Source organism: Delphinapterus leucas, chromosome 12 (genome assembly GCF_059928025.1).
Source record: "Delphinapterus leucas isolate spDelLeu-1000000601 "Yukka" chromosome 12, BTC_Dleu_Yukka2, whole genome shotgun sequence".
Lineage (NCBI taxonomy): Eukaryota > Metazoa > Chordata > Mammalia > Artiodactyla > Monodontidae > Delphinapterus > Delphinapterus leucas.
In genome coordinates, this window is record NC_143140.1 from 35613137 (window position 1) to 35624127 (window position 10991).

General features: G+C 35.6%; 1 protein-coding gene across 1 annotated transcript; it reads left to right on the top strand.

Annotated features, from left to right (window-relative positions):
- The first annotated feature begins 455 nt into the window (after positions 1–455).
- FUT9 (fucosyltransferase 9) lies at positions 456–2422 on the top strand. Its single transcript, XM_022552818.3, has one exon. The coding sequence runs from the start codon at positions 766–768 to the stop codon at positions 1912–1914; it is 1149 nt and encodes a 382-aa protein (XP_022408526.2). The 5' UTR covers positions 456–765; the 3' UTR covers positions 1915–2422.
- The last annotated feature ends 8569 nt before the right edge of the window (positions 2423–10991 follow it).

Below are 10991 nucleotides of genomic sequence, written 5' to 3' on the forward strand. Positions count from 1 at the left end.
CAGACTCTGGAGCCAGAGCCTGAGTTTAAAAGTGTATTCTGCCACTTACTATATCACCTTGGGCAAGTTTCTTAACCATTTTGGGCTTTAGTTTCTTCATGATTAAGATGGGAATATAATGAGTTAATATGTATGCTTACGCAGACACACACACCACACATATGTATATACATTAACACACACACATATGTATATATATATGTTCATGTAAGTCCTCAGATTAATGCTTGGCGCTAATGAGCACCAGATAAGTGTCAGATACTGTTCTTGTTATGGGAAATGGATCTGAATTTAACTCCTGGGTAAATAGTCCTCACTCATATAAAGGGCAGAGACTAGAGAAATCAAGACAATAAAACCTGAGGTGCCAAATGCACCTCAATGGATTATTGATGTTTGTATTATTTGTTCAAAAAAGATTGTAGAAGGCAAGAAAGAGCATAACTCAATGGATAAACTAGTTAGGGTAAGCTAGTTACTTATATCTCTGGCCCTCAACTTCTTCATTCTGCAGAGAAGAGGTGATAAAAGACCTCCTTGATAGGGGTTCTTGAGGATCAAAGGAAATGAAGTATGCAAAGTGCTTGGCACAAAGCCTAGCTGAGAGTGAGCATTTAGGAAACGGGCACTGTTAAAGTTACAACTTGATTTTATTGCACTGACATCCTATATTTAGTTTTTGCTAAGACTGGAAAGGCAAATGCAGTTGATTTTGTGATTAAGTGTATTTTAGGATGTATCACCTGTTTATCTCAAAATGTATTTATGATTAACTCTTCATCCCTACCTCTACCTACCCCTCTATCTTTCCTTTTCTGTTTCACAGGAAAAATAATGACCTCGGCATCCAAAGGAATTCTCCGCCCATTTTTAATCGTCTGCATTATCCTGGGCTGCTTCATGGCATGTCTGCTCATTTACATCAAGCCCACCAACAGCTGGATCTTCAATCCGATGGAGTCAGCCAGCACTGTGCTGAAAATGAAAAATTTCTTCTCCACCAAAACTGATTATTTTAACGAAACTACGATTCTGATTTGGGTGTGGCCATTTGGGCAGACCTTTGACCTTACATCTTGCCAAGCAATGTTCAACATCCAAGGATGCCATCTCACGACGGACCGGTCCCTGTACAACAAATCGCATGCGGTTCTGATCCATCACCGAGACATCAGTTGGGATCTGACTAATTTACCTCAGCAGGCGAGGCCACCCTTCCAGAAATGGATTTGGATGAATTTGGAATCACCAACTCACACACCCCAGAAGAGCGGCATCGAGCACCTGTTCAACCTGACTCTGACTTATCGCCGCGACTCAGATATCCAAGTGCCTTATGGCTTCTTGACGGTGAGCACAAACCCCTTCGTGTTTGAAGTGCCAAGCAAAGAGAAGTTAGTGTGCTGGGTTGTAAGTAACTGGAACCCTGAGCATGCCAGGGTCAAGTATTACAATGAGCTAAGCAAAAGCATTGAAATCCATACCTATGGGCAAGCATTTGGAGAGTATGTGAATGATAAAAATTTGATTCCTACCATATCTACTTGCAAATTTTATCTTTCCTTTGAAAACTCAATCCACAAAGATTACATCACAGAAAAGCTCTACAATGCTTTTCTGGCTGGCTCTGTGCCTGTTGTTTTGGGGCCATCTAGGGAAAACTATGAGAATTATATTCCAGCAGATTCATTCATTCATGTGGAAGATTATAACTCTCCCAGTGAGCTAGCAAAGTATCTGAAGGAAGTAGATAAAAACAATAAATTATACCTTAGTTACTTTAACTGGAGGAAAGATTTCACAGTAAATCTTCCACGATTTTGGGAATCACATGCATGCTTGGCTTGTGACCATGTGAAAAGACATCAAGAATATAAATCCGTTGGTAATTTAGAGAAATGGTTTTGGAATTAAAGTTTTCCATCATTTGCACACTTGGCAAATTATTCTGATGAGATATTATTGAGGTTTTGAAGATGAGAAGAGACATCATTCAGCTTTTGTGTCATAATTTATTTGTATCACTCTCTCTTGGGTGACATATATATTTTGATGGAGATTTTTGAGAGCGCAGCCTCAGCAATCACTCCACTTGTTTTAAATTATCTTATATATACCTAATTATGTGCACTGAAAAATAATTTATTCTTCTCTATCATTTGTAAACATTATTTTTTTCATATTTTTGTAGTTGTCTGTAATGTAACTTTGTGATTCGATTGTTGTTCCTACACTGATCAGTTGTTTAATCCATTTGGTAAATGAAGATGCACATCTTCAAATATGAAATATTTTCATTAAATATTATCATCTCTAGTTCCAAGTTGGCATAATGTAACAAAGGAAAAGCATTTGTAATTGAATTCTAACTTCTTTGACTTCGAAGTTGAACAGTGTATAACTGTCTTTATTTGATCTATTTTTTACCTGTTTACCACATTTGTGAATGCCACATTTGTGAATTATTCACTTAGTGAATAAGCCAGATAGTGGAGCAGAACTATTCTATTTGGGAAGCTATTAGGCTTTCCATTTATTTTCATTAAATTGACTTGCACATGCAGCCACTTGTTCTCATGATCTTAAGTTAAATTATTATGTATTTTTAAATATCCAATTTGTTGGGATTTTTAGTACCTGGGAAATAATCCTAGTAACACTTAAGAAAATCTAAGATAGTTTTCTTCCTGATCTTAACACTCCTTTTTATAATGAAACAAATAATCTTATCAAGTGACAAGGGAAAATGTTATGTATAGATACAAGTCATGTTTATAATTGGTACATTTATGCATCAATATAATTTTTAATAACATATCAATTTAAAATATTTTTTCCAAAGGTCCAATGTCTAAAACTATTTCGTTTCATCATATGAACATAATACGAGATGTTTGTCCTATCATTTAAAAGAACCTAAATAAAATTATTATCAAGGTGTTAAGTATAAGATGTTAAACATAATAAAATGGCGATCTGTAGGGAACACAGAGTGATATCTCAATGCATATTTGTTGAATTAATAAATGAATGACATTGAAAGTCATCAGAAAAGTTTTGTTTGTTCCAAAAAAGTGACAGTTCTAGCCTAGAGGTACTAACTGGAGATGATGTTTTATATTCCATTTTTGTAATTATTCATATGTGGCACATGTGACCATGGCCCTCAGGGTTTTACAGAACTAAAATAAACGTTCATTGTACTACATTTTTGGAGAATTCGCCCCTGAACTTGCAGTTGCTGTACAGTGTTTCCCCTCCATAATGTTAAGGGCTGGATATAAACAGAGAACAGTGGGTGAGAAAAGATGGGAAGATAAGGATTCTTCAAAGAAAGCATTTACCAAAAGAATCTTTAGTGACTTTATTCTAAACCCATCAAAAGTGTTAGAACGTTCTGATGACATCTATTTGTGTCTATTTGTGGCTTAGTCTAATAATCCTCTACATGTTAACATCAGTAGAACTCAACTCCACAATTTTCTACATCAAATGGAAGTTAGAGAGAGAGGCAAATTTAAATTCAGAAAGCAGGAGCTATGTCCAACAATCCAGACTGCCTTGTGAGGGAATGAGCTCTTGGGACCACTAGAAGGATTTGAGCAGAGGAAGATTCCTACATTGGATGAAGGATTGTTTGACCTTCAGGTTCACTCCTTTACCCATGATTGAACAGGCTCCCTGTGTCAGGCAATGCCCTAACCAGAGATAAAGATGAACAGACCTGTTTCTGAGCCACATACTTTGTTTACTCATTTGACCTAATGGAAGATTACCTCCATATTATCTCTTCTAACCACACTGCATCCAGAAATGATGTCTGTGTAGATGCCCTCCTAGATAAGGAGAGATCTCCACCGCATTTATTTCATGATGTTCAAATAGTCAAATTCATACATTTATGTTTACTTTATTGTCTTTTTGGCCAACAAAAAGTATAGGGATCTAAAGAGGATGCATTACTAACCAATTTAGAAATACCTGCTTTCTTCAGAAGCAGAAATGCATTCAGTAAAAAGCCTTTGCTGTGGTGCGTGCTCATGATTTCAAAGAACCGAGAAACCTGAGGGCATTGCCTTTATTGTCAACTATGAATTTGGTCTCTTTCTCAGTGTGAGACTATAATTATATGCTGATAATATGACTGAAGCTAAGGCAATAATACTGAGTGACTAACTAGCACATCTGTATATTAAAAACCCATTACCAAGTCCCAGAAGAATAAGTTTTCTCAATATGAAGTACCAAAAATGAATGAGTCACCTTCAATTCTGGGTCCATTGATCAGTGAGTTTTAGGGCTGGAAGAAATTATAGCAATGTTTACAAACCAATCTCTTCGTTCTACTTATGAAACAACTAGATTCAGAGATAATATTTATTTAAGACATATGTTCACACACACACACACATACACACACATGGGCACACACACTCGTACACCCCACACCTATATTGACATAGCCAAGATTAGAATTAAAGGGTACTATCTCTCTTGATCCTGTTTTCTTCTTCACTGTATTCTCACCTTATCATTGAAGTACATCTCAATTCTAAAAATGTGAATGCCTTATTGGTGTTATTAGGGCCTGTAGAATGTTACACTCTCTGTGGAAGCACTTTGACTTTTGAAAAAGTATACATAAGGTAAATAAAACATGAAACTTGTTCGCATTCTTTCTGGTTTAAATATTTTAGGAGTTGAGCTTTAGTAGAAGGAAATGGGCTTTCACTACATTTGAAGTGAAATGCAACCCTCAAGATGGTTCTGTTTCTCTGCCACTTCTTTAATAAATCCTGTGGATTGCAATTTTTTAAGGATATCACGTGGTGAAAGATAAATATTTGACAAGATTGGCTTGCTGCTGGTTACAAAAACAAACAAATTTTGCCAGGAGGTAGATTGTGAATATAAAAAAAGAACAGACCACTTAAAAAGTTTTATTTAAAAATATCAAAAACCTTTTACTTTCAATGGTCTGAATATTTAAATGTTATTTATTGCAGGCCTTACTAGTAAGAATATATAAATATAATTATTTTAGGCCTTATTAATAAGAACATATACTAAATTCTCCATATCTAGCAGTATGTCATGTCTGAAAAAAAAAGACATGACAGTCGTAGTTTATGACAGCCATAAATATAACAATATGAAGTAGAAACTGAAAAAGTTATCTAACTAGGAATCCCCTATCAGCTTCAAAATTGTATATTTACTATACAAATTCTGATAATCCCAGAATGTGCAGAAATATCTTCTGTTGGGAGGGCTTAGAAAGCTCAGAGTATCTGAGGTATAAATTGACCAACTATTTAGAAATTATTTGCTGAGCCTTTATATTCTTGCCTCCAGTTGGAGGTTAAATATGGAAAGAATAGGAAACTCTACTATTGAGATCTTTTTGCCTGCCAATTTTCAGACTAGATTCCATTGAGTCTTAAAGGCAATCACCCAGAAAATGTCTCTGCATGAATTAATGTTACCAAAACAAGGTTTAGATCCTTACATTATGACTTCGTGCTTAATCATATCTTTGAGTGCCCTTAAACTCTATCTCATTGAAGGGAACTTCTTAATAAATTAATTGTAATCAAGCTGTTAAACAAAATAAATTTTAGAATCTAAAAGATAAATCCAGTGCCTAACCCAGAGGAGGATCTCAACAAATTCTTGTTGAATGAATAAACAGATTGCATTAGAGATCATGCAAATATTTTGTAAAGTGTGATAACAGTTCCAGCTTCTTGGTACCCGTTAGACATGATGTATTTGTTTCATTGGTCATTTTGCTGCCTGGATGAAAAGGAAGGCATTTTATGTCTTTCCAGGCTTACTGCATTCTAAGACCCCAAAGAAGTAACATTTCTAGAAAGATTAAAAAGAATTTGCAACATGTTAACAGTCTATTCAAATATTAACATACCAACTGTTTCTAATAGAAAAGAAACAAGTAGCATTTAAGAAGAATATAAAGTGCAAGCACTGTAGGGGGCACATATTTATTACCAAACTATGCATGGGGAGAAATATCTTTTCTTTCCTCCCGAACTAACACTTCTTTGTATTGCAAACATCAGTCAATTAAGATGGTATTTTTTTTCCGGACATCTCTCATCTGGAGATTTTGTAGCATTTTGCAAATGGATAAGCTCCACTACTACCAAAAGTGTTCTTCCTCTTAGTAATTCATATTGAATGCATCCATATCCGTAAGCATTATATAGAGCAGTTTACAACATAAATGAGAGATAGCCTGCTAAACCAGAAATATGAGTAATGCTAGGCTGGGTTATTTATTCAAAAAGCTGTAATTTTGAGAAAGCCACTTAACCTCTCTGGACCTTGTTTTTTGTATGTTCCTTTTAGCACTGTTACTCTCTCATCTAAGATCTAAATTGATATATGCGCGTATTTGCAAATGCACTTCCAACGACCATCACAAAATAATATTTAGGAGGTAAATATTCCAACAGATTTCCCTCTTATTTCTCTGAATAGACAAGTAAAGTATAAAACTCATTATTAATCAGATATTTGGAAAGAGCCTAATCCAGTGAATATAGCAAATGCTCAGTTAACTAACCCTCCTCCTTTAACTCCTTCTGCCCCTTAGTTCTCTACCTACTTCCTTTGCAATTCATGTACTCACCTACGCACTGAGATCTTAATTGCCTGCAGAAAAATAAGCATATATTGAACATTATTTTAAAATATTTTAAATTTTTCTACACCATCCACATTCCTATTACAATTATCTGAAAATTTTTATTTATGCAAACATTTCAGGGAGGTAGTGGAGGCGCACAGTCAATCCCCAGATGATAGTAAAATGGGGAGTCTAATTAGAGTAAGCCAGATTGAACACATCTGGACAATTCAGTTACTTTTTAAACTCACAGCTAATATATATTTATTCATTTGATTTAAATTAAAAATATTTTTAAGAAGAATTTAAGAAGAACCCTCCAACATCAGCTGCCTTTTGTCAATGTTAGTGAAAAGCCTGGTTCCTGGGTCACCTGACCTCGAATCACCAGAGGTCTTCATGAACAATACTGATTCCTGGGCCCAGCTCATGCAGTTGGAATCTCTTCACAGAAGTCCAAAAAAACATGCTTTTAATGCATGTCCTAAGTTGTTCTGTGTCATGCCATAGTTTGTGAACCATCCTAAGCCAATGATTCTCAAACACACGCCTTTGGAACTTGCTGGGTCAGGTACAGAAGAATCATTTGAAAAAGTGTTAATAATACACAGCTTCTGAGTCTCTGGATCGGAGATGGGAGCTGGAATCTGTATTTTTAAAATCTCCCCAGATAGTTCTGATGTGCTGTTAGTTTTGAGGTCTGAGTCTTAGCCACCTGTTAAATGGGAAGTGTTCTATCGCTCAGTTGAAACGAGCTATCACCTTTCTTGAGTTAACCTGGAATCTTTCAAATATGTCAGTAAAGTATTCATTCCCCTACTTCAAGGTCCAAAACAATGTCTATGCCTAATTATTTCATGCAAAGGCCCCACAGCTGATACTAACATGGGACCACCTCTGGGAACCACCAGTCTACACAAAAGACATGAACAATTCTTGGCCTGGAGGAATTAGTAGGACAAGAAAAGGTTATATACCTTGAAAAAAATGCCTCTCATTCTCTTTCTGGTTTCTAACTTCATGTTTATATTTTGCAATGGAAGGACTAGACTATCCAATTACTAAAATCCTTTACAGCCATAAAATCCTAAGCTTCTGTGATCTGCTTATCTGCTGTATGTGTTTAAGAAAACTCTTTCCCAGATTCCAAAGTCCTTGCTTGATGGGTTGAAAAGTAATTTGCAGTCAGGATATACCAGCAAGCTGTAGCATGTGGATTTTTTTAAATTGAAGTATAGCAAATTGATTTACAATATTATGTGTACAACATAGTGGTTCAATATTTTTATAGACTGTACTCCACTTAAAGTTATTACAAAATAATGGCTATATTTCCCTGTGATGTACAAGAAGCAACAAGGTTATAGCGTACAGCACATGGATTTCTGATGACCACAGATTTAGAGTTGAATCCCAGCTCTGCCCATTCACTGTGTGCAAGTTATGTGACTTCTCTTAGCCTCAGATTTCGCATATGGGGGTAACATGCATGTGGAGGTAACATGGAGGTAACATATTCATGATGTGTTTTTTGTGAGGACAAATATAATGACCTTTAAGTGACTAGACAATGTGTCCAATTAGTATGGTTTACTATAATGAAAGATCATTGTGAGGAATCCAAAATTATTTCCACAATTTCAGTTCTGAGGCTCTGAAAGCGTTAAGCAGTTTATAAAAATCACTGCAAATTTAAATAAGCCAAAGGAATAATCTTCAGGAGAGGAGAAACAAATATAGTGTGGAAGCGTACATTCACGTCTTCTGTAATCACTAAGTAACGCAAGGGGTGTGGGGAGCTGACAGTCGTAGTGCATAGGCATTATTTGCATTACTAAACACATACATCATTTCTTAAAATCATGGAACCCAAAGCGGACCTAATTTTACCTCCATGTTATGAGAAATCAGTAAATTAATAGTCAATTTAGCATATTATCAGTTGGTATAGCTCAAGTCACAGACGGAATAGCAGGAAGATTCTCAGAAATCATTTTCTGGTAAAGAAAGAGGCCTAGAAATAAATATTCAGCAACTTGACTTAATCCCTCATTTCAACTGTCTAGTAGTTTAGCCACAGAACTAGTTAATGATAAAAGTTAGGAAACAGAATCAAGTCTCTACTTTTTGTAAAGTTTAAAAAGAATGCTAAAATTTACTTTAAAAATGTTAGAGTATACATTCAATGAGCTGGGATGTATTTGTTTACTGGTGCAGAAATAAAATAATTCTTAGCCAGACTGCGATTGACTACTCTAATTACTAATTGCATAATAAAAAGAGTTTTGACATGAATATTCTCAACTGTTCATGTGCACAGTTTCTAAGTTGTACTGTAATAAAACAAAAAAGTAGACTTAAGGACAACTTTTATTTTCAGTGTGTAAAAAAGGAATGATATTCAAAATAGTATTTTTAAGTAGTTCCTAGTTGTGTTGCTTTAAAAAATTTTAGAAACATTTATTATTTCAGATACAACCTTAGAAAACTTCAAAAACTGAATTAAGTCATTTTTCTGAGTTCTCTGGCAACCAAACTGTTGAATTAACTATATATGGAAAGTGTGTTAAATTAGAGCTTGCTGGAATTTCATTGTGAAAAACGTAAGTTTTATCAGAAAAATTTTAAGAACGATTTCTACAGAGAGGTATGTTAACTGTTGTGGCTTTCTACACATGACTGCATTCCATTTTGATTAATGAGAGTGAAGGAGAGAGAAAAGGGGCTCGGCAGAAAGAGGACCCAGACTGAATTAACAGCCCAGTACTACTCATTATGCAAGAAATATGTGCCAGAGTTACAACGCGCATCCCCTGACCTCAGATGGGCCTTATTAGCCACCTCGGTCCCTCGGATGAGACAGTCCTGAAGAGGCCATCTTCATCCAAGGCAAGATTGCCAGAAGAGAGCTCACTATCATGTTGGGTAGGACGCGTGTCTCTAGGGACTGTAATGAGATCAGGCCTTTCACATACTGATTTTCAAAAGCCCTCGAGCAAATCGAGAATATCTGGTTGCCTGTGTAAAACTGGGAGCAGTGCACTTTTTAGATAACAGGTGACCTATCTCAAATATTTTATATATTACTTTAAAATAATGAATCAAAAGACAAAGACTTGTGACCAGGAGTTTACTTAAAAGGAAAACAAAACAAAATAAAAAATCCCTTTTAGCTTGTAGATGCTCTACACTCAAATCAATGAAGGCTCTTGCCCTGGAAGATTAACAGCTTATGTGGCAGTGGAAATAGGAATAGGAAAAAAAAAAAAGCTGTGAAAATAGCATCACGCTTTTTTGCTCTTAAAATAAAAATTTAAATCTCTAGAGCTATCAGTATGATGGCAACCTTCACAAACAATATAGCTATTCATGTGCCTTTTTTTCCCCTCTTTTACCTTTTTCTCTCTTTTTATTTAAGGTTGGGTTTGGTAAGAGTCAGGGTTAGCGGAGTAATTGTGACAATGTAAAAAACAACATTTCCATAAATCCTGTGTCAGATGAAGATAAGAAGTAATGTTTGCTGGAGGAAATGCAACTGGTCAAAATTATTTGAATGAAATTATTGAGATTTATCATCTTCATTGGAATACTGTGGTCTATTCTAAATCCAAAACAACATGTGTGCATAATAGATGTTTTTTAAAGGGAAAAGGTAAAGAGCTAAAAAGTCTGCAGGTAGATTCAAGTTCACAAAGCTGCAGAAAGGAGAAAAATGGCGACAAGAAACAAGGAAAGGAGCAGTAAATTAAGGATCAGAATTCAAGTTCTAGCTTACATAACCTATTGTATAATTCACTAGCTTTTCTGGGCCATAGATTTCTCATCTGTCAACAGAGTGCAGTGGACTTTACATTATCACCACCTGAGAAACTCTTACAAATTTTGATTTGTTGATTAGACATCCTGGTTTAATTAGCCTGGCACAGGGCATGAGCTGTCATATATTCGTCTAGAATTTTTCTTCTTTTCTTCCTGCTCCCTTCCATGTGGTCATGTGGATGCGGATGCTCTGTGAGCCATAAGAAGGAGGGAAAATAGGTTGACAGGCAATTTCTTTAGGAGCTCTAACTAAAGCATTGCTAATGAAGAAAGCTGCAAGGGAGGTTTACAGGCGAAGAGTAGGGATGCCATATGCTTCCTCTTATCTCATTTCCTCAAGAACACACATATAGACTCACCCATGCCTATCCTTTTTTTTTATGTAGTTCAAGTGTAACTTTGAATAGAACAACATCCACTCAAGTAAGGAAGGTCAAAACTATCATGCTGAAAAAAATTGTGCCAATTCTAGCCAATGTGTGACTTGTAAGGGTCAGTAATCCATAAACTATTTGGATGGTAA

Excerpts from the sequence above, each read along its gene's own strand:
- FUT9 (XM_022552818.3), top strand. The coding sequence starts at position 766 with ATGATTAACTCTTCATCCCTACCTCTACCTACCCCTCTATCTTTCCTT.